The sequence below is a fragment of the Zeugodacus cucurbitae genome, chromosome 4 (assembly GCF_028554725.1).
Source record: "Zeugodacus cucurbitae isolate PBARC_wt_2022May chromosome 4, idZeuCucr1.2, whole genome shotgun sequence".
In the NCBI taxonomy this organism is placed as follows: domain Eukaryota; kingdom Metazoa; phylum Arthropoda; class Insecta; order Diptera; family Tephritidae; genus Zeugodacus; species Zeugodacus cucurbitae.
In genome coordinates this window covers 42845301-42872722 of record NC_071669.1, presented here as the reverse complement: position 1 = coordinate 42872722, position 27422 = coordinate 42845301, and the positions used below count along the sequence as shown (strand labels likewise).

General features: G+C 34.1%; 1 protein-coding gene across 17 annotated transcripts; it reads left to right on the top strand.

Annotated features, from left to right (window-relative positions):
- The first annotated feature begins 59 nt into the window (after positions 1-59).
- On the top strand, positions 60-17052 carry LOC105218573 (protein nervous wreck). Of its 17 annotated transcripts, none has more exons than XM_054229463.1 (12): positions 60-193; positions 1869-2077; positions 4867-5096; positions 8016-9099; positions 9166-9298; positions 9354-9529; positions 9586-10219; positions 10287-10340; positions 10980-11009; positions 13840-13865; positions 13982-14288; positions 14500-17052. In XM_054229463.1, the coding sequence occupies exons 2-12, from the start codon at positions 2057-2059 to the stop codon at positions 14811-14813; spliced, it is 3009 nt and encodes a 1002-aa protein (XP_054085438.1). In that variant the 5' UTR covers positions 60-193; positions 1869-2056; the 3' UTR covers positions 14814-17052. The 17 variants fall into 17 exon arrangements, 16 of the variants coding, with proteins under 16 accessions (XP_054085438.1, XP_054085443.1, XP_054085440.1 ...); XM_054229465.1 differs by lacking the exons at positions 60-193; positions 1869-2077 and adding an exon at positions 223-1234 and having other exon boundaries at positions 9586-9745; positions 9815-10219; XM_054229466.1 differs by lacking the exons at positions 60-193; positions 1869-2077 and adding an exon at positions 224-1234 and having other exon boundaries at positions 13982-14075; positions 14151-14288.
- Positions 17053-27422: the final 10370 nt, after the last annotated feature.

The following is a 27422-nucleotide window of genomic DNA, read 5'->3' as shown; positions in this document are numbered from 1 at the left end:
GGGTATACGTGACTGTTTGTATTTATTACCTTATCACAACCACTCGATAAGTGCTTAAATACCCGGAATGTAGCTGATAAAATATACATATTATTCACTCAAAAAGCAGAACTACTCAAATTTATAACGTTTGGTCATGCTGAATTTGGTGAAAACATTTTTTTTATTTTCAGTTGTAGACGTGTCATAAAGTGTAATGAATTAACTTTTATTCTATTAAAAATATAATAATAACAATAATAATAAGGATGATGCTTTCAGTAAACTCATAAACAACAAATGCAGTTTTATTATTATATACTTTGACGATACATTGACCTCTGGTTTTGTATAGCCTATAAACCAGCCAATTGAATTCCACAGCTGCTGACCGTGTATAACAATTATCAGAACAAATATTACCTCATCGTCACGCAACCAAGTTTATGGCAACTTGATGACAACGCGATAAGCGTTGGATTACAAACAGCAAACGGAGAAATATATTGGTAATACTTACAGCTGGTGGCGCTAACTATAAATAGGCAAAGTAATGAAAGTGAAAACAAATTCAAGGAAAGGACAAAGCAGTAACCATGATGCAGAGCGTACTAAAAGAGATAAAATCGTGGGCAAAGGATATTTGCATTGCGCATGCGTCCACATGAGTGTGGGTTGGAAGCTCAACTATTTGCTTCCAGTTGTCATATGAATGAATGGTTTCTACTAACTACCAATTGCTGTGGAATTTCGACGTCCTAATACTACCCACAGAGACAGCTGAAAATTACTGTGGTTACCATTAGAAAAGCGTAGGCTTTAGCGCCACGCTTGCACGCCTCGCAGTGTTTAGTTATACGGGAGTTGAGTGTATCAGCCTGTCATTCAGTCGGTTAGTCTGCCAAACGACTAGGAAATACCTAAACGTAGCGCTATTTCAAGTGCGTGCATATGAATGTGTGTTACGACTTCCAATGAGAAAAGTGGAAGAAGAAATTTGAAAAGAAATTTTCAACGCAACCTCACGAAATCGATAAGTTGGCAGGAAAATCAGATATTTTCAGACTGCGCGACCGTAATTTTCGCTGAAAAATTTGCTTAGCCTGGCCAAAAAAAAGTTATCTTAATGTAAAGGAATTTAAATATTTAATAGCAGTTGAGCAGAAAAGTGAAAATCTGTGTAGAGCATATTATTAAGTAATTTGTTTAAATGAAAAAACGACAGCACAACGAAGTGGATATGTCGAAGAAAAGTGTTAGCATAATATTCTGTATTAAATAAACGCAATTTTGCCTGCTACTGTGATAAATCAACAATATATGAGAATATTTAAGACATTTATTTTATGCTCATAAATAAATATGTATTTGCAAAGTATTTAAATAATATGCTTGTGCGATACTTGCTGATGTGCCCGAAAGAAAAATCATTATTTAAAGCAGAGAAATTGGAAATATGCATGTAAAATTCACTAAAAAACAGTGGTGTAAAAAATTAGAAATGTATATTCTTATTCTTCTCATTACATAAAGTGTGTATGTGACTGCTTTTTAGTGCTATGCTGCATTGCTAATTCATTACTTTTGCCGTTCCGCAAAAGCGCTCCAGTATACACGAGTCTGCACGGCCTTTCCGTCAGTTACATGTGCTTATATAATAACTCGAAAATTTCCTATCGCGCAGTATATCCCTTTTGCATTCCTTGTGTGATTATATTCCTCCGAAATTCTAGTGCCTCTCTCTACCAAAAAAAAAAAAAATGTGAAAAGAAACAACAACAAATATACTATCAAAATGTTTTCTGTTAAGCTATGATTATTTGTGTGAAATTGCTATTCTATGTTTCCTTTTGATATTCATGTCCTTGTTCCTTCGAAATTTCTTTTAGCTATTATGTTCTCGTTTAAATTGAAAACATTCGATTGCTAAGGGTAGTTAATAACATAACGTAATCTATCAACTGCGTCACCAAAGCAATATAAAAACATAAACTAAATAAGCAATTAGAATATTATTTTTCCAAATCTACTTTGAAGTGGTTGCACTGAGTGCAATTCCAAGTAAACACACTCGAAAATGCAGCCCCCGCCACGTAAGGTAAGTTTCCGCCCCCATGAATTTGGCTGAAAAATGTATGTACATGTGTGTGTGTATTTACATATATGTATGTATGTACGTTTCTCTCGTGTTAATATGTGTCTTTGTAGTGTACTCACTCTTTATTTCCCCTTTTCGTTACCGTTCTCGATGTTGTCATTTACTGTTCCGTGTTTCGTTGATTTGTAGTCACAAGAAGGCGAGGGAATTGACACCTACGCGTTTATATTTCCGCAATTATTGTTCCAATTTTAGTTAAGCACACGTATTATAGCAATAAATATATTTATTATAAATATATACATATATAAATAAATTAATATGTACTTATAAATTTTAATGCACTTTTTAGTTAACAAAAAGAAAATAAATTGTATATTACAAAATATATGAGTCTTGAATAGTCCTTGACTAATTTAAATTAATTGGCTATTAGACTTATTTGTTATTTTTGTCCACTGTATTTGAAAGCTTTTTGATTGAGACTTTTTCATTTTGAAATCCAGATAATCAGTTCTGGAAACTTTTAAAATTTCATCCAATAAAGGAAAAATCGAAGTATTATCTTTGCAATCTTCCCTAACCTAGTTTTTAGATGTAATCTTTTCAATCCAATTTCTAACTTTATATTTTGTTTCTTATACATTGTACTAATACTTAAGTATGTACGAACTTATTAATCGGATGAGTTTATTGGATTCAAGGCAGGAACTGCTTTTGATTTAGGTATATTCCGGTAGTTCTGTGTAGGAGTTCTGTCCGAAAATCATTACTTATTCTTTCAGTCTTTGCCCCGCGAGCTAAAAACCTGTACTTCATAATATTCCCAACTCATATTTGCTGTCAAGAACAGTGGTGGTCCAAGAAGAATAGTGTTGTTTAATATATTCATATATTTGGTTAGAATTCTACAGAAACGGATTTATTATCTAAATTTTATTAATGTTTCAAATCTTTTGAGTGCACTTCCACGAAAGAGTTTCTTTCTTAAAACATTTAGGGAACTTCATTAAATGTTAAACTGATAATACCGGAATTGAGACTTCAAATAAGTCCGCTTTTAAAGCTCTGTTAATATTCAAAGCAAAGGTAATTAAAATATTTCTTTTAAGCCATGTTCAATACATTGAAACAATTCATTAAAAGTATTCAATAGGCAAGATTAACACACTTCTAGAGTTATTACGAAATAATCAGGATTTTAAGACACATTGATTAGTGATTTTTTCTTGGGTATTATTTATTTTAACGATTAATGTCAAATATTGGTGAAATAAGTTCGGAGTTTTTTATACTCTCGCAACCTGTTGCACAGAGTATTATAGTTTTGTTCACATAACGGTTGTTTGTGTCACCAAGAAATAAAAAAAATAGATATGGGGTTATATATATATAAATGATCAGGATGACGAGTGGAGTTGAAATCCGGATGTCTGTCCGTCTGTCCGTCCGTCCGTCCGTCCGTCCATGCAAGCTGTAACTTGAGTAAAAATTGAGATATCTTAATGAAACTTGGAACACATGTTCCTTGGGACCATGAGAGGGTTGCTTTCGAAATGAGCAAAATCGGTCCACTGCCACGCCCACAAAATGGCGAAAACCAAAAACACATAAAGTGTCAGAACTAAGCCATAAATAAAGTTATAACAGTAAAATTTGGAATAAAGGATCGCACTAGGAAGGGGCATATCTGTATGTAATTTTTTTGGGGAAGTGGGCGTGGCCCCGCCCCCAAATCAGTTATTTGTATATATCTCGCAAACCAATGAAGCTATATAAACCAAACTTTCTGCAGTCGATTCTCTTACCCCCCACAAAATCGGATAATAACCACGCTCATCTCCCATACAAAGGTTAAGTTGAAAATTACTAAAAGTGGGTTAACTCACTAACGCAAAACGTCAGAAACACTAAATTTCACATAAGAAATGGCAGATGGAAGCTGCACTCAGATTTTTTTACAAAATGGAAAATGGGCGTGGCGTCGCCCAATTATGGGTCAACCAGAAGTGGGTTATAATGGGAAATGTGTTTATCAAGTTTGGCTGGTATATCTAGCTTTAGAAGTTGCGAATAACAAAACTTTTTAGTGGCGGGGTTGGGTGGATAATAAGGACAATTTTCACTAAATGATGCAGACGATAGGCACCCGAATATAATTTGTGAAACCCATATTTAGATATGTAATATGTTTTTATATCATAGAAAGATTTAGAAAAAAATAAAAATCCGTTCACCAATAATAGTTGGATAATCTTTGGAAAATTGAAATTAAATACATTACCCATTACTAATTAAGTAGTTTTTGTCAGAATTAAGTTACTATGGAAACACAAGGATATACACAAAAACTTGAAGTTCGAGAGACTTTCGAGTTATGGAAAGTAATTTGTATGTAATTTGACTACTATTGGCAATTCAAGAGTTCGATTTATGGAGAACTATCAGTTATAAAAGTTCGAGTTATGGAAGTTCAACTGTATTTAATTGCAATAAAATTAAGTTATAAAGGAATACACATTTGCGTTTGTTATTAATATCTTATTTCATCCATCATTATCGTATTTAGTTGAATTAATTAGTTTGCATGCTACTCGCTAGACGTGTCTGAATTGCTTATGCACCTACTATGAAAACTGCCTGTGCTTACAACTATTTTTATTATTTATATATTATTTTATTGCTTTTATCATATACGTGTTCAAATGCTTAAATGTTTGTTTGTACGTGCAGTTATTTAAATTTACTCGCATCTTTTCTCCTCTAACGGTGCATTTTATCTTTAACAGGGAAATTATGTGAAATTCTTAAAGAATTTACACACAGAGCAAGTGGCTAAATTGCAATTAAAGAATCAACATGAATGCGATCTGCTCGAGGACATCCGACAGTTCACCATCAAACGTTCCGCCATTGAGAAAACATACAGCGAATCGTTGCTGAAGATCTCTTCGCAATATTTGAATAAGAAAATACCAAATATACCCGACATAAAAATGGAGGGCATGGAGGAGAGATGGTGAGTAGAGAGTAACAAACGTTCACTACGTTCCTCTTGCAATTTCGAAACTTAAACTGCTGATACACACTGGCAAATTGTATGAATGACATACAAATAGCATGTGTATATATTGCTAAGTGTTGCTGGTAATGGTATTGTCCTTCCTTGTTTAAATGTACTATGTACAAACTATTTTTTTTTCTGTTGTGATCCGCTGATTGTTTCTACTAGAAAGTGTTAAACTATTTATAAAATTGTTGTCCACTGCTTTTCGTAAAGCTACTCAACCTTGACCTTGACACACTACAAATAATACAACAGCACCTCATATGTATTATGTATCACCAACTGTTCATGCTTATGGTTATATAGGTAGGTGACTTTTTAATCTCCTGAACGTAATATATACTAGCTACGGTTAATTTTTCCGAAAGAAGGCATAAGTCAACCATATAAGTCAACATTGCCTTAAAAGAGAAAGATTCTATTTATAAATACGGATAATTTTTCTTCAACTTTTTTTCAATATTTCATTATTTGTTGAATCTGCTTTTTGAAGCCTAATAATAAGTTATAAATTCTTAAATCTAATTAAAACTAAACAAGCTTAAAACTAACAAGAGTTGTTGCTCTTTAGTATGCAGGTATATCTCTTCTTTTTATACGTGATTGATTACAGGAATGTACTAAAGCATTAGCCGATCGGTTTGGGTGATCTCGGAGTTTGGATATATGTATATATATTTATTTCTGCTGTCTATACATATATTGGAAGGTCTGCTGAATATATTATCTTATGTATGAAGTTGGCCCTAAAACACTCTCCGGCGGTACACCAATCCTTATCGGTCGTACTTCAGATATGAAGCCTCCTACTTTTACAGTAAATTTCCCTATCTTTCTTGAGCTTAAATATTTTTTGTTTCGCATTTGGTAATGACGTCATAAAAAGCAAGAAAACAACAAAATAATACATCATCCATTTAAGTTGCAATGATGTTGAAAACATATACAAATAGAAAACAAACCACTCGTTTCACTAATAATGTTTCAGTATAAACTAATAATATAATTAATTTATTTTACAAGTTTGGAGAAATGTTTCTGTGTTTGTTTACTATTTAAATGTGAATTTGACAGTTTTTCTTTGTTTTCTCTTCTTATTCTCTTTGTTATGACGACATATCCTTGTTGGCGTGTCACAATCTTGTCTCTATCACACTTGCTCTCACCCACTTTATTTTTGCGTTGGAATCGTCCCACATATCATATCATCCCTGTTAAAATTCGTTTAGGTTTTAATCGTCCCACATATCGCACTGTTACTGCTAACATGGTCATTTGTCTAAAAAGGCTTTAAGTTTGTTATTGCTTACCAGCTTAGCTTACATGAGATATGAAATAACTGGTTAAAGGTTGAGTGCTTACAATAGGACAATTATCAGAACGTGTTTATATAGCAGCTTATTGCTGTCCTCAAAAGTAACCCATTATGTTTTCAATTTTGTATATTCTGGGCTACTGAGAGCTTTTCTTTGTAGACGCTACTCTGTTACAGACATTATGTTAAACTTAATTCGTACGGAATTATAGAAGAAATAATTCATTGTTAAAATTTTACAGTGGGTTTTCCGGTAAATATTCTGATGACTTTATTGGCGGTAACGAGTTTATTATGAAACTTATTAGTCGACTGCTTAATTCTTGTTGGTCTCACCCTTGGTGGGATATCATGAAGTTTGGTGTCTTTATGTAAAAACTAGTAGACCGCTCCGGCTTCGCACGGCTTTAAACAAACATTTCAAAAGTTATAAGTTTTTACACACTCTCCTATATATTATATATGTATGTACTTTCCCGTTTCTTGCGTGGGTTCATTTAATTATATTTAATTTGCAATGAGCTAAAACTTGATTACGACCTCTAGCCTTTAGTGTCCGATGTCTTTCTCTCTGATTATGAAGGCGTTGGGAACGCTCAGAGCTCGCCCTATTATTTTTTGTTCTTCAAGCCGCTGTACACGCTCCGTATTCGACTCTCAAGCGCGTAATTGGGAGGTTTTGAAATTTTGTTCAGCAAGCAGCTGCGTGCGCTCATTACTTGACTCTCTGGCAAGCGATTGCGATGCGAAGAGAATGACTTGCAAGACGATTTTCATTTTCAGATTAAGACTATCCATCACGTAGTTTTTTGATACCCTCACCAGGAAACTATTTCCAGAAAGTTGAGATTCTTGCAAAAAATATAGCCTATGTTACTCGGGGTGAATGTAGCTTTCCAATGGCAGAGTAGTTTTTGAGTTTATTCATTACAAACATACATACAACAGTATTTTAAATTAATGTTGTGGAAGCTTTAATTTAGAAAAAAAATCACAAAGAATGGATTCAATACTCTGCCTATATGATATAATTTATTAAAGACCAAAATGCTCGAAAGATCGGAAGAAGCTGTTAAAAAGGATATAAGGCTGAATTTGAATGTTATCAATGATTCATATCTATAAAACTCACTTTTCCTGACATATGTATATTAATGTAGTTATGTTACGATCCTCAGACCTCAATAAATTGTAAGGAGTTAAATGCGGTTTTTTTTCTTTTCATTGTTCAATGTGTACATTTGGCACCGATGGAGAAAGGAAAATTTGATAAATGTACATATGTCGACTCGAACTAAGAGGATACAACTAATTATTTAACGATAGTTTGTATTAGAAATTATTATCACATTTCTTTTTGGTCTAGTCCTATTACTTATTATAGCTGACGCGATAAGAAATGAAGTCATATTATTGAAAATTAACTCCTCAAAGTTTTTCTTCTGATTCTCGCCACTATTACAAAATTGCAATCGTAAAACGATTCCTTCAACTAATTAACTATAGTGCAATTATTAATGTATTAAATAAGTTATTAATTACTTTTCTTCAAATAGGAACATGTGGAGCGTTTGGCGTACTGTACTTGAAGAGAATGAAAAGCTGGCACGCGCTCGCCTCGCAGCCATTGAAGTATTCCAGCAGCAGATTGCTGACGAAGCTAAGGTGCTACGCGACTACAAACTGGCCATTTCGAAAAGGGCGCTCTCCCAGATAGTGAATGTCCAAAAAGAATTGCATCTCAGCGTTTCCGATGTCGATAAGACAAAAAAGCAATATTTCGACGAGGAGCACTGTGCACATGATGTGCGTGATAAAGCACGAGATATTGAGGAGAAACTAAAGAAAAAGAAGGGCTCATTCTTCCAATCGATCACTTCGCTACAAAAGAATAGCGCACGTGTGACATCGCGCAAAGAATTGCTGGAAGAAAAGTCGACGGGCGCACGCAATGACTACATACTTAGTTTGGCCGCAGCGAATGCACATCAGAATCGTTACTTCACCGTCGATCTGCAGACAACGATGACCACAATGGAGAATTATGTATTTGAACGAGTAGCCGAGTACCTGACACTGATGGGCCGCACCGAATTGCTCACCTGTTCGGCCACACAGAATTCGTTCGGCAAAATACGCGATCAGGCACAACAATTGACGCGTGAATACAATCTACAGTGCTGTTATCTCTTTTATCCAGTATTAAAACAACATATACAATATGACTTCGAACCGTGCGATAATGATCCGATACGAAAGATTACCACCGAACATGAATCGGCATCAGAGACGCTTACGAAAGAAGCAAGGAATTTGGCGGGTCGTGTGGTGAAGGAGAACGTAGCTATACGTGAAGCTGCGAAGAAATTAGCCATTTGTGTATCTCTACGTGATTCGGGACAACGCAGTGATCCAAACGATCCTAATGGACCAGATTTGGACACGAAAATAGAAGAGTTTAGAGATTTGATACGCCGCTCTGAGACGGAGAAGGCCAAGGCTGAGGCATGCTTGCAGAGTTTGCGTGAGGGTGGCATTAATGTCGATGAATGGGTGCAAGAGGCAGAGATTATGGGTGTACAGGAATTAGCACGTTCCGCTAGTTCCATCTCTATGCGTACAGATGCTTCGGGACAAGGGGTGAGTACAAGATATATTTATATATAATTTATGAACAAATAATTAATTTTCGAATTCGCGCTGTAGGAAAATCCAAGTTCGGACTCGTTCTATGACAGTGACAAGGAGGACGCAGGCGGTGCGCAGGCAGGTGTGGCTGCTAAATCTAAAGTAGAGAAGGAGTTGTCGCGTGATAAGACATTCAGTGACAGCGATGAAGGTTAGCATGAAACGACCATGTGTTAAGAATTACAATAATTTATATATTGAAATAGACGTGGAAGAACGTGTACCGGAACCGATTGCTGCAGCTCCAATGATGGCCGCTAGTACCGGATGGGATGATCCCACTGAGGTCAACTGGGGTGCCGAGGAGGAGGAGAAAGACGAGCCCATTGTTCCTGAACCGAAAGAGGCTATCTTCAAATGCACCGCTTTGTATAGCTACACTGTAAGAATTTCGTTTATGTATTTTATGGTTATGAACTAAACTAATCCTCTATATAGGCTCAAAATCCAGACGAACTGACTATTGTCGAGAATGAACAGCTGGAGGTGATTGGTGAAGGTGATGGTGATGGCTGGTTGCGCGCACGCAATTATCGCGGCGAAGAAGGCTATGTGCCGCACAATTATCTGGACATCGAACAGGATACTGCCGTCAACGGTAGCTCAGGCAATCAATTGCGCTCACAAATCTCATTCTCATCTGTCGATTATACCGTTGACAATGAAGATCAAACTGTGGATTCCATGCAGTCACCCGATCAGGTCTCGGTCATAATGGCGCCACAGAAGCGGAAGTCCGATGTACTTTATTGCATAGCCTTGTACGACTACGATGCGACTGCCGAGGATGAGCTCACCTTTGAAGAGGGTCAAATTATTAAGATTGTCACAAAGACGGCGCATGGCGTAGACGATGGCTGGTGGGAGGGTGAATTAGATGGTAAATTTGGTAATTTCCCATCGTTGGTAGTTGAAGAGTGTGACGAGAATGGTGAACCAATGTCGGAAGGTGGCGATGAGTCACCCCCTCCGACTGCACCACCGAGCTTTGCGCTTCCACCCGCACCCGCACTACCGCCAGAGTATGCGCACGAACTTACTGAGGATATGTTTGAATCACAGGACACTGCAGGTGAGTGTGACGTTTTGAATTGCTGTGTAAATATTTTAATTCATCCTTGCATCCTTTATTGGTTTAGATGACGATAGCGGCTACATTCCAAACGGTGGCGCACCCAGCATGCCTCCACCAGGTAATTTAGTAATTCCTTCAAGCATGCTTAATGAAATTTTCACAGCTCCTTTAGTATTTCTACAAAAAAATTTGACCTTCATTTTATTATATCATATTATGAATACTCCTGCTTCTATAATATCTTTAGAGGTAAAATCCACAATACCCATCTTACTAACAATGTGCTAAAAAATTTCCATTTTCCAATTTTTCGAAAACAAAATGTGAAGTGTATATTTCTTTTCATCGAACAGTGTTGGCATTTTAAGTGATCTTTGTTTTCCAAAATATTCCGATGTATTTTAATATTTTATATTTGATAATACCGTTATGTCTGTGTGTGTGTGCGTTTTGTAATCAAGCTTTTTCAGTTGCAGCTACAGAGTACACGAATTTGCATCAATTTTGTACCCCGCACTGCATAACCACCAAAAACACACTATCACCACATAACAATTTACACAATCCATCTGCATATCTGTATGGATGTATGTAGTTTGCAATGTTTCTTAGTGCATAACTCAATTTACACCCAATGCTCACTTCACATAACTCGCTCACATACTCGTTTAAGCAAATGTGCATTTAAATATTTAATAAATCAATATATATTTTATTACTTATCATATACGTATCGATGCTTTGTACTTTTGAAAAGTACTAAGCAATAAAGCCAGCATCAAAAAGGGTAAATACTCGTAGTGTTCGCTTCGGGATTTCACTTTATCAAAAATAAATATTTTCTCTCTGTAGGCTGTCCTTGTACTCTTAATGTTTTCGTATTGTTTTAACTGAGAGTTTTATAGTCTAAATATCTGAATTGATTCTCATAACCGATTTTCTATAAAATATTGAGTATTTTTATCTCTGAACAATGTAACCTGTTTGAATATAAAATTTTAGCTGGTTTATGTGTATATTTGATGTATATAACTATAAAGAAATTAAAAAAATATTTTTTTAAATAACTGATTTAAATTTGGTATATGTGTATATTAGGGTTCTTAAAATTATTCGTATAACTTGAAAAACTTTGTTATTCCAATATCTGTTTTGTAACCGTTCGTATGATTGTTAACCGATTAATACTATTCGAATAGTTGCAAGTATTTAAATAACCGAAAATTTTCCTTTGATTTTTGTTTGTTTTAAATTTTTAAATAAAAATAAGAAAATGAATGAACTTGTACTATTCGAATAATCGACAACGAACGGTTAACCGGATAATCGGAAATGAGCGGTTAATCGAATAGTCGACGACTTACGACTATCCGGATACTCTAAACCGAATAATATTATTCGAATAATGCCTTATTCGGTTAATTCGGTTAATGGAGTGTATATACTTTACATGAATTGGAATTTAAAATTCTAAATAAAGTGTTATACCAGTTCCAAAATATTTTATTAACTTACTTGTATTCTACTATGTTAAGTTACTCACAATGTTTTTTTGTAAATATTTTTGTAAATTGTAGATTCACCCAGTTAACTTAAATAAATATTCACTATCGTTTCCTAAACTTACAATCTTACACACTGAACACAAGAAAAAATATTTTTTAGAAAACAATTAATTATCTTACCATACAATTGACTGATATCTCTGGTACAAAGACCATGGAGATTCTCATACTTAGTACACAAGGATAGGAAAGACGTTAACTGAATTTCAAGATGACAGTTGCCACATGTCAAAATTACATTTTGTAAATTGTAAGAGAAGTAGGCATGTTAGAGAAGAGTATCGATTATTCCCATTTTCAAATTGTGCTACTGATGGATTATAAGAAAAATTTCAAATTTATCTAGATTGAGTAGTATGTTGACTAATACCTCGCATAGTGTTGATGAGTCTTGATGAATAAAGCTTTAATAGCTTATAAGATACGGTAATGAAAACTTCTGCAACTATTCAAATTATTATTTTAGGTGGACTCGGATAAAACAGTTTTGTGTCCCATGTTGCCGCAGATCTCATACAGTTCATGGTTCCATCTACTTCGGTACTTCTAATTCAAGGCAAAGATCTTGCGGAGAACAGTTCTCTCAAAACCTTTTCATCTCGGTTCGTCATCGTGCATCTGCGCCATATAATAGGACGGAAATAATGATAGACTTATAGAGTTCTTGTTCTAGAGAGTGATCTGTTTCTCAGTTGCCTAGGGATTCTTAAATAGCACCTGTTGGCAAGAGTTAAACTGCGCTTGATCTGCAGGCTTAGATTGTTGGTGATACTTATGTTGGCACCGAGATAAACAAAGTCATTAACTTAAAAATCTGCGCTGTTGGCTCTATCATCCGCATATCCTTTTAGGATAGCTAGTGACACTACGGACGCACGTTAAACGTTTAAAAACGTTTAAAAAACGTTTCTGGTATCGAAAGGTTCGGAGAGTTCCACCCGGATTTCGACAGAGGTAATAGTTGTATTCAACACCATTCTACATAACCATATGAATTTCGCAAGGATGCCAAATGTAGAGATGGCGTTGAATAAGCAGCTCCTGTCAGTGCTATCGAAAGCGTCTTTGAAGTTGATAAAAAGGCGAGGGTTGTCGATCTGTTTCTCGAGGGTATTTTCAGGATTTGGCGTATTTTAAAAAACTGATCTATGGTGTATTAGCCAGATTAAAAGTCACACTGATCAGGTGCAATCAGTTTAATAACAATATTATTGCGATAATAATTCAGACTAGGGGATCTTACTTTTTGTAAATTGTATAATAAAACTAAAAACTAATTATTATTTTTTAAATGATCGTGATCCCATCTCTATTAGGTTTAATGCATATATCTCTGAAATAACTAAAGCTATATCAACCTAAAATTTAGTTGAAATCTTTATATATAGTTTGAAAATGGACAAAATCGGAAACGTTCGGCTGCCCCGAAATTACGGAATAAAAATAACTTTCTAAATATAGAAGAATAGTTGTATAATGAAATTTCCTTCGACCATTATATTAAAACACAAATGTGTTGCGTCTACTCTATCTGAAAATTGGACTTACAAGATAGGATAAGCCTCGATTTTTTATGAAGCCTAAGTTTATAAACATATTAGCATATATTTTTTCCTAAATAGTTCATTTTATATTTTGCGCATGTATTTTTCTAAGTGTTTATTATGATGATACATAACATTTGCATTTAAAATAATGTCTAAAATATCGCTCTAAAAATTAATAAGTATTATTTACAAATGTAAATTAATATCAGATTAAAAATATGGTATAATAAAAAACATTTTTATTATAAATTAATTATGTATATGTTAAGTAGTTTTAGATTTTACTTAAAATATAATAAATATACTATTTGTGTATGCACATGTCACAATATGTCTCCATAATGTAAAAGTAGTGTGTTAGAAACCACGTTCTGCTACAGTTAATTTTTGCTCCTCTCTATTTTGCTAATTAAGCAAATAAAACAAATATATTATTAGCAAAAGCTTTTCCAAAGACTTGAAACATATTAACATTACGTAATCCTTTCTCATTTAATGCACTCAGTACTCATACAAGAGCCTGGAATGGAGGTAATTTTTCTTGTTATCAATACAATTCTTCGATGACTAAAGTTTAATGAAATAATAAACAACTTTCTTTACTATATTTATATAATTCAAAATCATGTTTTTTATTTTCATTAAAGGACGATATAAGCGACGATGGTAATCCACCACCATCGCTGCCGCCGCCGGCCTTAAATGTCGGACCCAGCAAGGAAGGTAATTCACTAAATTTAGGTATGGCACAAATAATTGTGACCGCCGCAACCCCAATGGTTGAAGACGGCACAGATAAATCTTTCCCTCCGGTAGGAGAGAGTGATGGCGGTGGTGCAGCTGCAGCAACTGCGAAAACTGCCAGCAGCGACGACGACAAGCCGGTTAAACAGAAAAAGATGGAACCGAAACCAGTGGTGCAAGCAGCAGCTGATGAAAACGAGAATCATGAGGGTAAGTCAGACCTAATCAATTAAAAGGAATTCCCTTCAGAACGGTATTTGTTTTCTATTGTCCTGCCGTTGTCCTCTGGTTAAATCTATTTTAAGAGAGAGTTTCGAAGTCTAAAACGATGCTGACAATTTCTTCTAAGAATTTGAAAATAACATTTATCTCAATTCTTGTCTAGAAGTATTAAATAAAGTCCATGTAATAATATTTGCAGACGATACACACTCATCCGATCAGGATCCGGACTCCGAAGCAAAGACCTTGCAGGAGGCGGAAGACCCGTTCAATGAAAAAGGTAGCGCCGCTAACGCTGGTGATGGATTCGAGGCAAATTTCGAGGCGAACTTCGATGCGAATTTCGATGATGCTTTCGCCGGCGGTGCACAATCGGCCGATGTGAATGCCGAACTAAGCGCGGACGACGTGCAGGCACCTAAACAGGTTGTAGGTGGTCGCGCAAGCATACCCGAGGAATTGGATTCGAATCAATTAGCACGATTACAAAATCTGAAAGAGTCAAATGCTTAAACAGTATTAGAAGAAGAAATCTAATAATACTTGCATTTAAAGATAATGATTCGGAAATAATTTTAAATGCACTAAGGAAAGGCAACAATTGAAGTATTACGAGTAAGCATTGTGAAGTAGTGAATGGAGAATGAATATATACATACTACTGTATATTATGTATGTATTTATATAGCAATACATATGTACTACTCAACATGTATTCAGAGCCGGATAAAAGATGTGGAAAATCATGAATGCTGATTTCGATCAGTTGCTGTGCAAGTTGGCGACTTTCAGTTTCCTTAAAAAGTTGCACGTAAATTAAACTATTTTGTTTTTGGTGTTTAAATGCTTCGTATCACACACATATAATTTGGGTAAATATATAAAAAATTCTAAAAAAAAGGAAAGTATTATGGGAAAGCTTTAATGTAAGCAGAAATTTCGAAATTGTGTCAACTTTGCACCTTGGTAAATGTATACAATAAAACGATGAACTCTAAGATACTCATATGTATATGACCCGCTTTCATGAACCTCCACTTGAATTGATGAACTATTATTAGGGAAAATGTTATACTTACTCTAAGTGCATACACAAATACTTATAATTACGTATAAACAAATAATTAAAATACTCGTACCACATATACTAAAATATTGCATATATCTATTTATTAGAGAATTGAAATCGACGAACTGCAGTGGCATGCCAAAACGTTCAAGTATTAAATTAAATCGTTTGCCTTTGAATTAAACTAAAATATTAAGTAATTATTTTGTGCACCACTGTAGTTATAAGAAAAATCACGAATGTACTTCAACAAATGTGCTTGTTAGATATATACTCTCATATACTATGTATTACATACCCACGTACACCTAAACATTTACCTATAGATACTTGTAATTACATAAACAACAAATGGTAGGTAATGCGCTATAAATCTATAAATATGATATCATGTTAGAGAAGAAAATGAACGCAATAATTGAAAATTAAAAGCATTATTATAGCTAAAGAAAAAAAACAACAACAAATTGCTGCAGTCAATTGTTAATTTAAAATTTAATAGCCAAGTACCTTCAGTGAAATATTCATTTGCCAATAGTTATACATTAATTACATACGAATATATATGTAAATATACACATATAGAGGCTGCAATTAAATTAATTAAATATTTATTTATAATTTACGTATATATAATTATTATATTATTTAGTATTTAAATTGTTTTTTTTTTTATAAAATTGTTTAGTTATACGAGACCGCTATGGATAGGATTAATTTACAAATCATATCGGTATTCTATGGAGAAATTCTTATTATTAGTCCCTATGCAATTATGGTACTTAAATATTCATAGGTACTTGTTAAAGCTAAGGCTATGCGCATAGTGGAGCAGTGGGTGGGATGATGTGAGTTAATGAGACGAAAGTTTAGTTAGGTTAATAATATTATTTATCGTTTTATTTTGAATACAAAGAATACAATTAATCTTAATTGAAAATTTATTTGAAATAGAAAAAAGAATGCTATCATTGAGTGAAATAGTAATGATTACCCAACTTGGTTCTTCTAAAAAATATTTCCTTCTGTAAAATTTCAAATATCTTGACCTATTTATGGGCTTTTATGTAATACTTTATTAAGTTTCGGAGGACGTCTTCCTTATTAAATATACTATATATATATACTTGCGGCATTCAATATCACTCTCTACTTTAAAAGCCCTCGCACCGCTATGCCATCAGCCTAAAAAGTGAACACTTTTTCTACTCACACAAAATCCTTTGAGAAGAGTAAGAGTACGCTCTTTTGGTTGCGAAATTTTCTTTCTTTAATTTCATCCATAGATATTCAGAGACTTGATGCTTTGTAAACTTAATTCTTCTTGGAGACCACATATATAAATATGCTTTAAAAAATGGGGCTCAACGTGAAAAAAATACTGCATATTTAAATGAAATACAAAAGTATTAGAATATATAGAAAAAATAGTAAAATTTTGCTCATGATTTCTATAGCAAAACAGTTATTATTAAATTTCTTTAATTTTCATTATTTAAGTTTTCCTTATGTAGTTGCACTTTTGTTATGCAATCCGAAATGTTGAAAAACGCTTTCACCAATATATAGAAACCAAAGAATTAAACATAAAATTATAAATGTATGTTTAAGTAAATATTAAACACAATGCCAATATTAGTGCTACACAAAAACAGGATCAACTGAATTAATAAATTATGAAAATATACAGCGATACTTACATACATACCATACATATATACTTCTTCATATATAAGCTTGAAAATAAATACAGTCATTCATCGATTACAAGAATACTCGAACATTGTGTCTACCATTTCATACTGACTCATATGTAAAAGTTACACATACATCTATAAATGAAACTCCAATTTAGACTAATTTATTGAAAGTATGAATATTAGAAAAATTGTACAATAATTTGTAGAGACAAGTTTATATAAATGCTGTTCTTAATTATGTAAAGTTTTGTTGCGTTTTCTATTGAATTAACTATTGGAAGTATTGAAATGAAAGTATTATGTGTAAATCTAAAAAAATTAAGACAATTTCTAATAGCCTGAAATGTAATGTAACAACTAAAAAATCAATCCAATAAATACATATATAAATTCCGGAGCATTCTTTTTGAATATGTATTCTTTATAGTATATAGGTAATATTTCGACAGGTTTTCTAAAATTTTAGAAGCAGCCGTTTCCATTGGTATGAGAAAATTGTTAGTCTTGTTGTAGATGTAGACTGATGTCCTCATATTCGGTATATGGGCATTGATAGGTTATAATTCGATTTCATCGATTTTGATAACGAGAACTAATTGTACAAATTTTTCATAATTTAAGTGTGTAGTTAAAACTTATTAGTTTTTACTATTTCCTTTTATGTTTCAAGACATTTACTTATTGGAACGAACATGCATAATCAAATCAATTGATTTGCAAACATTTGTAGTGCAACTCAATTTCGTTTTAGTTCTGGTGGTTGTCGAGTAAGAAATAAAGTTCTGAGCTATAAAGAGCCATCAAACCCGCGAAAGAGTTTTGTGATAACAATGTCCTCGATATAGTATATCTTAATAATATTTTACTTTTATATTTTTTCGCTTGATTTTGTCGTATGAGATCAATTTTTCGTTGCCAGTCACCAGCCGCTTCAAAAATGGTTCGAGTTCGTTCCGTTTCAGCAGCATATCGCAAGCGTTGATTCGGTGCAGAAGGTTTTTTTGAGTCAAATCATGTGGCATCCAAACATCAAGCTTATTTGTGTATCCAGCCTTCTGGACGTATCAAAAAGGACGGAATGGATATATTTGCCAACCTAATATATTAGTATTGACTCAAGTTTGAAGTGATACAAATTTTAAAATCCTTTGTATCCTGGTTCATTAGTTACAGGATGTTGACTAGAGGCAACAACTAAATTATTATATAAACTAAACACTTTTTATACTCTCGCAACAAAGTTGCTACGAGAGTATTATAGTTTTGTCCACATAACGGTTGGTTGTAAGTCCTAAAACTAAACGAGTTAGATATAGGGTTATATATATCAAAATGATCAGGGTGACGAGAAAAGTTCAAATCCGGATGTCTGTCTGTCCGTCCGTCCGTGCAAGCTGTAACTTGAGTAAAAATTGAGATATCTTGATGAAACTTGGAAGACGTATTTCTTGGCACCATAAGAAGGTTAAGTTCGAAAATAATCGGACCAATGCCACGCCCACAAAATGGCGAAAACCGAAAACACTTAAAGTGCCATAACTAAGCTATAAATAAAGCTATGGAAGTAAAATTTGGCATGAAGGATTGCACTATGAAGGGGCATATGTGGATGTAATTTTTTTGGGGAAGTGGGCGTGGCCCCACCCCCTACTAAGTTTTTTATCTCGCAAACTACTAAAGGCATATCAATGAAACTTTCTAGAGTCCTGTCTTTTAGGTACTACCACGCCCACCTCCCATACAAAGGTTATGTTGAAAACTACTAAAAGTGGGTTAACTCACTAACGAAAAACGCCAGAAACACTAAATTTCACATGAGAAATGGCATATAGAAGCTGCACTCATATTTTTTTACAAAATGGAAAATGGGCGTGGCATCGCCCACTTATGGGCTTATTATCTTATTCCTTCACTTTATAATATATGCATAAGGAACCAATGAAGATAGCGAAATAAAACTTTACACAAATACTGTATATGATCTGTGGCATCATTTGTGAAAAAATTGTCGAAATCGGACTATAACTTTTCAAAGCCCCGAATATCGAATATGAAGAATTCAGTGCGCCATGGTAATTTTTCACCGAAAATTTCGGTAAATCTCTCAGGTATCTTGATTAAATATTGAAATTGGGTCAAATTGTGTGTTATCTAAATAAAAATATATCAATAAATTGCGAGAGTATAAGATGTTCGTTTGCACCCTAACTTAGCCTTTCCTTACTTGTTATGATTGATTTTGTTTAACAACTCTCTTATCTTTATTTATTTTTGACTTATTTAGTTGACTTATTTTTAAAATAAAACAATTATTTTTATGTTTTTGAATACTTTTTGTATTTTTATCTTTACAATTTCTCTCTGCGGAGAACGCCTCGCACAACTCATAACAGAAAAAGTAACTGTAAGCTTGCACAACACAAAAGTCTAATAATTGAAAAAAAAGCTGGTAAAAAATTTAAATAACGAGTATTTGAAGCCGGTAAGTACCTATAGGCAACATTGGGTATGAAATGGTTAAGATATTTGAATATTTAGTTTTTTTAACAGCTTTTGTTATTTTCTTTGGCAACGCTATTGCAAGCTTTTAAACCTTATCACGCATAGGTTTTGATATGAATTAACTTGACGAAAGCACAAAGTTTTACAATCGTATATTCACTTAATAAGTTCAGCTATAAAAAGCTCCTTATGCTATAAATAATAAAAGTACGATATAATTTAATTGCAAAACAAACATCACCCCCTTTGTCAATTTTTTATAGTTTTTAGTGTTTTTCTATAGTGAGTTAACGTACAGTTAATAGTTTTAACATTTGTATTGGAGGTGAACATGGTTATAATCCGATTTCATCAATTGTAATGCTAATAATGGGGTTATCAAGGGAAAAGACTCCAGAGAGTTTGGTTAATATAGCTGTACTAAATTAGATCAAGATATCTCAATTTTTATTGAAGTTATCGTTTACACTACTGGACGGACAGACGGACATACTGATTTCGACCCTTTTTGTCACCCTGATCGGGGTATATATGTACATACATATAACTCTTTATTATTATTATTATCCAAACTGTGAAATCTATGCAACATGATGCGAGAGTATAAAAAATGGAGTATGGAATAACTGAACTATTACCGACCACCTATTCTACTTAGCAAAGCATATGGGGCACGAAGTGAAAGGCTGCATAAAGAGCGGGCTTTGGGTATCATCAACAGCTTACTTATTTTAAGATTATAATATAAGTTAAATATTTATGTGTTTGCTTTCTGGGCTAACTCAAACAAGTTGGCCTGGTTTTCAGAAAAAAAAATTTTGAGCCAGTGGAAACATTTGTGAGAATCCTTCCAACTGAAATATGAAAACCGTTGATTCAGAATTTAAATACCAAATCAAAATCATTTCACTTATCGGAATTAATGACATCTTAATGGCTGAAATATAATTTTGCTTCACTTTTTTGGAAACACCTTTAAAATTACAATGAGTGTTTCCAAAGCTTTGCTGGTTCGCAATTCATATTTTTATTACAATGGAAATTAATATTTAAACCAACGCCAGAAGTGTTGGTGCACTGCAGTAATGGCCACACCCCTTTCAGCACAAACACGTACCTAAAGGCAACATTGTGTCAACAACGTGGACAATGCGGCGATCATTGCCATCTCCGACATTAACGCTCAAGTTGATGTGAAATAGCCAGATTCTGTGCCCTCGTCAAAAATGAACATTTTAATATCCTGTGAATTTAACGTGGTCACAGCGATGACAGGGTGCGCCATAAAAATAGTATATGCAAAATTATGAATGGGTGAGTGGTTGGCTGATGGGTGAACGAGTTTAGGTGCAGCGGTGTCATGTTTGCGTAAACAAACAAATGCGAGTGAGAAACCAAAATTAAAGCAAACAATCCAAAATACACATTTCTGTACACAACCAAGCACACACATACCCGTACATAAACGATATATATGTAAACAGAAAAAGTCGTGCAAATAACCAACATCAACTTGATTTCAATATGCCTGTCATGGCGGGCTTGACAACCTCTGCCATTCGTTTTACTTAACTAAACAAATACTTAATCCTTTCGTTCACTTAAGCAACAAACACACACATACACAATTGCTATCCGACAAATCGCAGAGAAACTAGTGGGGAAGTGATAGTTTTGTTGATTATTCGGCAGAGTTTCTCTTCTTATATTTGGTATGTGAGTTCATACGATTGAATGCTGTCTTATAAATAATGAATTACAATAAAACACCTTTTGAATAATTATTAGAAAATACTGTTTCCGTATATAATATTTTGAAGATTAAATAGTCAGATATTGAGATTCAAATATATTTTTCAATGATGGGTATTGTTAAAAAGTTTTATTTATATATGGACACAATGCTGATTAACCACTTTGGATTCACTTGGTATCTATGTTTTGTCCTTTTAAGTTTTTATCTGTCAGTCTAAACTAGTTTCAGTTCTCTACGAAGATCTATAGTATTGATCCAATTCGATAATTCGCAATATATAAAGTATCAATTATTGCCTTATTAAATTCAACGACATCTTGATAGTGATATTCTAAATAGCAGCGTAATGGGCGTGTTTAAGGATTTTAGAAAAATGAGAAATGAGTTGGTGATACGATTCTTACTTTATACTATTATTATTACTGAAACCGTAAGACCACTTTACAGTGACGGTGTTTAAACAATTGAAAATAGGTTTTGTGGTTTCGTGACCGTCGGTAAAATGGGGTCTTACACGGCGAATATGCTCCAAAGAAGTCGACGACTGTTCTGTAGATGATTTGGCTCCGTTTATTGAGATTCGCTAGGTGTTATCTATACTACTATTATAAAGAGGAAAGATTTCTATGTATGTTTGTAATGAATAAACTCAAAAACTACTGTGCCGATTCTTCTTCACCATTGGAAAGCTACATTCAACCCGCGTAACATAGCCTATATTTCTCTCTAGAATCTTAACTTTCTGGAAATAGTTCCTAGGTGAGGAAATCAAAAGACTCCGTGATGGGAAATCTTAATGAGAAAATCGTCGTAATAAGGGGAAAAGAGAAAATGCTTTACTATGCTGAATTATTGGACCGATTCGAACAGCTACTCTCTGTTGCAAAATAAAGCGATATTATTTAAAAACAAGAAGTTTCTTTTAGTAACTATGTGTTTAAGCAAATCTAAAGACATAAGAAAAAGTAAGTAAAGAAAAAGAAAACATTTTACTAATTATTTTTAGCCGGGTTGTTTGCTAGAAACATTACGGTTATATAGTTAGCCGATCTGAACAATTTCTTCGGAGATTATATTATTACCTTAAGCAGTAATCCATGTCAAATTTCGTGAACATATCACATCAAATGCGAAAATTTTCCATACAAGCCATTGATTCCGATCGTTCGGTTTGTATGACAGCTATATGCTATAGTGAACCGATCTGAACAATTTTTTGCGAGATTAAATTATTTCTATAAAAAATAACCCACACCAAATTTCGTGAAGATATGTAGTAAAATGAGGAAGTTTTCCATACAAGCCCTTAATTCCGATCGTTCAGTTTGTATGACAGCTATATGATTTAGTGGTCCGATATCGGCAGTTCCGACAAATGAGCAGCTTCTTGAAGAGAAAATAACATCTGCAAAATTTCAAAACGATATCTTAAAAACTGAAGGACTAGTTCGTATATATACAGACAGACGGACAGACAGACGGACATGGCTAAATTGACACAGTTCAACGTACTGATCATTTATATATATACTTTATAGGGTCTCCGACGCTTCCTTCTGGGTGTTACAAACTTCGTGACAAACTTAATATACCCTGTTCAGGGTATAATTACAGAAACTGTCCTCTGTAACTTTGATGTTTCACAAAAATTTCATGGAGTTCGATAGAGCACCTTGTCGATTTTAGAAGAAGTTGTTTGATTTACCGGTTGGTTAATCTCAACTTTCAATAAGTATCTTCCTACATGGCAAAGGTATAAATTAAATTAACAAATACATATTAAACAAGCTCTTGTAGAATTTTTAGACACTTATCCAAATCAAAATAAATGTCTACATTAACATATTCGAAGAGTTTAATCCCTAATATTACTCCATAGTCGACATCACTCATCTAAAAATTGTCGATATTGGGCTATAACTTTTCAAGGTCCCCGATACTAATCAATGTCGTCGAATAACTCATATAGCTAATCATTTTAACGTCTGCGGTATTCGCCGTTACCAATGTTCTTCCGCAAAACATTTCTCTCGAAAACTCCTAGTGCCGTCTCATCGGATGTTGACATCGTCCACGATTCTGAAGCAGGACGGGAATGATGAGGGACTTGTAGAGTTTGGTTTTTGTTCGTCGAGAGAAGACTTTACCTATTAATTACCTACTCAGTACATAGTGAGTACAGCAAGAGTGATTCTGCGCTGGATTTCGAGGCTGACATTGTTATTGTTGTTAATACTGGTTCTAAGATTGTCGAAAAGTATCTACACCTTCAAAGTTAAGACTGTAAACAGTGACGTAACACACAAAACGCGAGTAAGTATGTGTTTTATGACAGGAGATATATTATATATATATATATATATATATATATAAGAACATCAGTGACTGAGTAATTACTTCCACTAGCTCACATATACCTATTATTAGGTATTCCAAACGTCTGTACTCACTATAAATGCAGTATTTGTGCAAAGTTCTGTTCCGATATCTTCACTAGTGATTACTTGGAATATTGTAAAGTAAACGATTTAGATAGACTTCAAAGCTCTGGTATATGAGAACTAGGCGTGGCTGTGAACCGATTTAGACTATTTTCATAACATATCATTGAGAAGCTAGGAATATATTATGAACCGAATTTCATTGAAATCAGACGAGTAGTTTCGGAGCTATGGTAGTTTTTAGTAGTTTTCAACATATCCTTTGTATGGCAGATGGGCGTGGTTATAATTTGATTCCCTCCATTTTTGCACTGAATAAGGAAGTGTCTGTTGTAGTTTACGAGATATGTACAAAAAACTTAGTACGGGGCGGGGGCCTCTTCCTAGTACGATCCTTTGTACCAAATTCCATAGCTTAATTTATGGCTTAGTTACAGCTCTTTATAGGTTTTCGGTTATCTCCATTTTGTGAGCGTGGCAGTGGTCCGATTTCGCATTTTCGTCCTCTTATGGTGCCAAGAAATACGTGTACCAAGTTTCATCAAGATATCCAATTTTTGCACGGACGGACAGACGGATTTCAACTCTACTCGTCACTCTGATTACTTTTGTATATAAATATAACCCTACATATATCTCACTCGTTTAGTTTTAGGACTTACAAACAACCGTTATATGAGCAAAACTATAATACTCTCTTTGTTGGGAGAGTATAAAAATTGCGATAGTTTTTATTTGATTACGTCCAAACTTAGCCCATCCTTAGCTGTTTTATTTTAATATTAGTCGACTGATATATGTAGATCTTAAAATTGGAATTTATTTGAGACACGAAATCCTATTGCCTGATTATAAGTTCAACGATTTCTTCATATTAAATTCTAATACCTCGAAAGATAAAGTAAAAGGTATTGATGCTATATATTTGAATTGAATTTATAACTAGTTCAGCACTAGTACCTCACGAGATTACTGCCATTGTACTGAGCCAAACTTGCCCCTTAGTATATGTGATTAGCTAGCTATGTGCGTGTGACTAAAACGTCAAATTGCATTCAGAGACAAGTGCTTTTAATCAGTTAACACAAACACAGGCCCGAGCAGACAAATGCTGGTTGCACGCTTAGAGAGGCACGGCGTACGTCATTCTGCTCAGGAGGATGGTGATGATGATGTTAATGCGCAAATAACAAAATAAAATGCGCTTAATTTAACACACATACACACCCACCTATCGACACAATAGTAGCATCCGCACACATACGCACGCAGAAATGCACAAAACGGCAAATTTGCATGTACCGTTATCTGTTTGGGTGTGTGTGTGCGTGTGCTCTGCGTTGCGTGTAAATACAATTGCAAAATCTCATTTCCGCTAATGTCACAATTTCCAACAACTGCAATCAAATGAAATGTGCTACGTACAACAAACGGCAACAACAACAAAAAGCAAATAACTACAATAAGAATGTTGATGGTATGTTGTTACAAATAGCAGCAAACTGACAGCGATTACACTAACAAATTGCAAAAACAAAATGCGAGCACAAGTATAATGACAACCTCATCGTGGTGCACACACATACGTACAAGTACAACCGTAAATGCTATATTGGTGTGGCACGATGCCGCCTTTTTTCCAATATGACAATTAAAAATATCACAATACAAACAATATCCAGGATATAAAAGCACGAAAAAGAGACTCATAGTCAGTAGAAGTTGATTGCGAATTGGAAAAAGAGCAAATGAAATCACTTTGGTGTCAATCAATATAGACAAAGCATGGCAATTGAAATAGAAAAAAACACGTACACACACAACGCCATTTCTTTTATCGGCTATGGATGAAAGCAGCAGGCTTTAAAGCCGCATTCATTGTTATTCAAAAGCTTAAAGTGTTAAATGGTGTCAATGATGGGGACAATGCTTGAAACTTTAACTTACTTTTCACCAGAAGGAAAGAAGTTCTTGAAAAATGAATGTGTTACATTGACTAATTTTCTCTCATTATACTCTTCTTAACTGAGGAATAGCAACGCCTTATTGAATTTAGTATTCATTAGCATAGTCAGGCCTTACCTCAAGCAATTTTTTCTATATATGCATTGGTCTTCCAGAGGTAATTTAACTAAAGAAAACTATCGATGTTTAATAAACCAAGTTTACTGAACACCTTACATCTTAGTACCCCATCATACACCATGATAACCTCACCCAATTCCCATAACAAGGTTATGTTGAAAACTACTAAAAGTGCGTTAACTCACTAACCAAAAACCCGAGAAATACTAAATTTAATAGTATAGAGTGCACGGAAAATCTGCACTTAGATTAGTATAAAAAATGTTTTATTTTCTTTGTTTTTCAGGAACTACTCGACCGATTTAATCCAAATTCGGTAGATGATATATTATATTCTTCCAATGTTAATGTCACAAACTTGCAAAATCAGTTCACACCCTACTCCTCATATGTACAATTTTTGAAAATTTCAAATAAAAACTAATGAAGATATCGGAATAATCATATTGGAATAATACATAAATATAAATTGGACATCGCTATAATTGTTATTGACCAAATCGGATCTAATACTGTAAAGAAGGACCTCAGTGGCTATGAATATTTTTACTGAAAATATCGGTAAGTCCTTTAGATATTTTATAGTTATTAAGATATAATATTTATACTCTCGCAAAATGTTGCACAGAGTATTATAGTTTTGTTAACATAATGGTTGTTTGTGTCACCAAGAAATAAAAGAGTTAGATATGGGGTTATATATATATAAAGGATCAGGATGACGAGTGGAGTTGAAATCCGGATGTCTGTCCGTCCGCGTGTCCGTCTGTCCGTGCAAGCGATAACTTGAGTAAAAAGTAAGATATCTTAATGAAACTTGGAACACATATTCCTTGGCACTCTGAGGAGGTTGCTTTCGATAGGCAAAATTGGTCCGCTGCCATGCCCACAAAATAGAATTTGGAATTTGGAATAAATTTGGATGTACTTTTTTTGGAAAAGTGGGCTTGACCCCGCCCTCAAATAGGTCTTTTGTATATATCTTACCAATAAAGGTATATAAACTATTTCTGCAACCGTTTCCTTATACAGTCCAAAAATGAAAGAAATCGGATAATAACCACGCCCGCCTTCCATACAAAGGTTAGGTTGCAAATGACTAAAAGTGAGTTAACTTACTAACGAGAAAATGGGCGTGGCGTCGCCCACTTATGGGTCAAAAACCATATCTCAAGAACTACTCGACCGATTTCAATGAAATTCGGTATTTAACACTTTCTTGACACCCTCATGACACGGGTATATGGGTTCACAACTACGCCTTTTTCCCATATAACTCAATTTTGAATTCTTCTGATTCGTTCACTTTATAATACATATATACATTAGGAACAAATGAAGATAGCGGAATAAAACTTTACACAAATATTGTATTTGAGCTGTGACCTCAGTTGTGGAAAAATTGTCAAAAGTATAGGTAAATTTCTCAAATATTTTAATGTAATTCAGTTTGTCTCTGTACCAAAAATGGTTAAAATCGGGTCATAACTTCCCCCAGATCCTATATATCTAATTATAAGTAATATAAAATTAAGTGACCGTATAGTCTTTGATGTATTGTATCTTGGT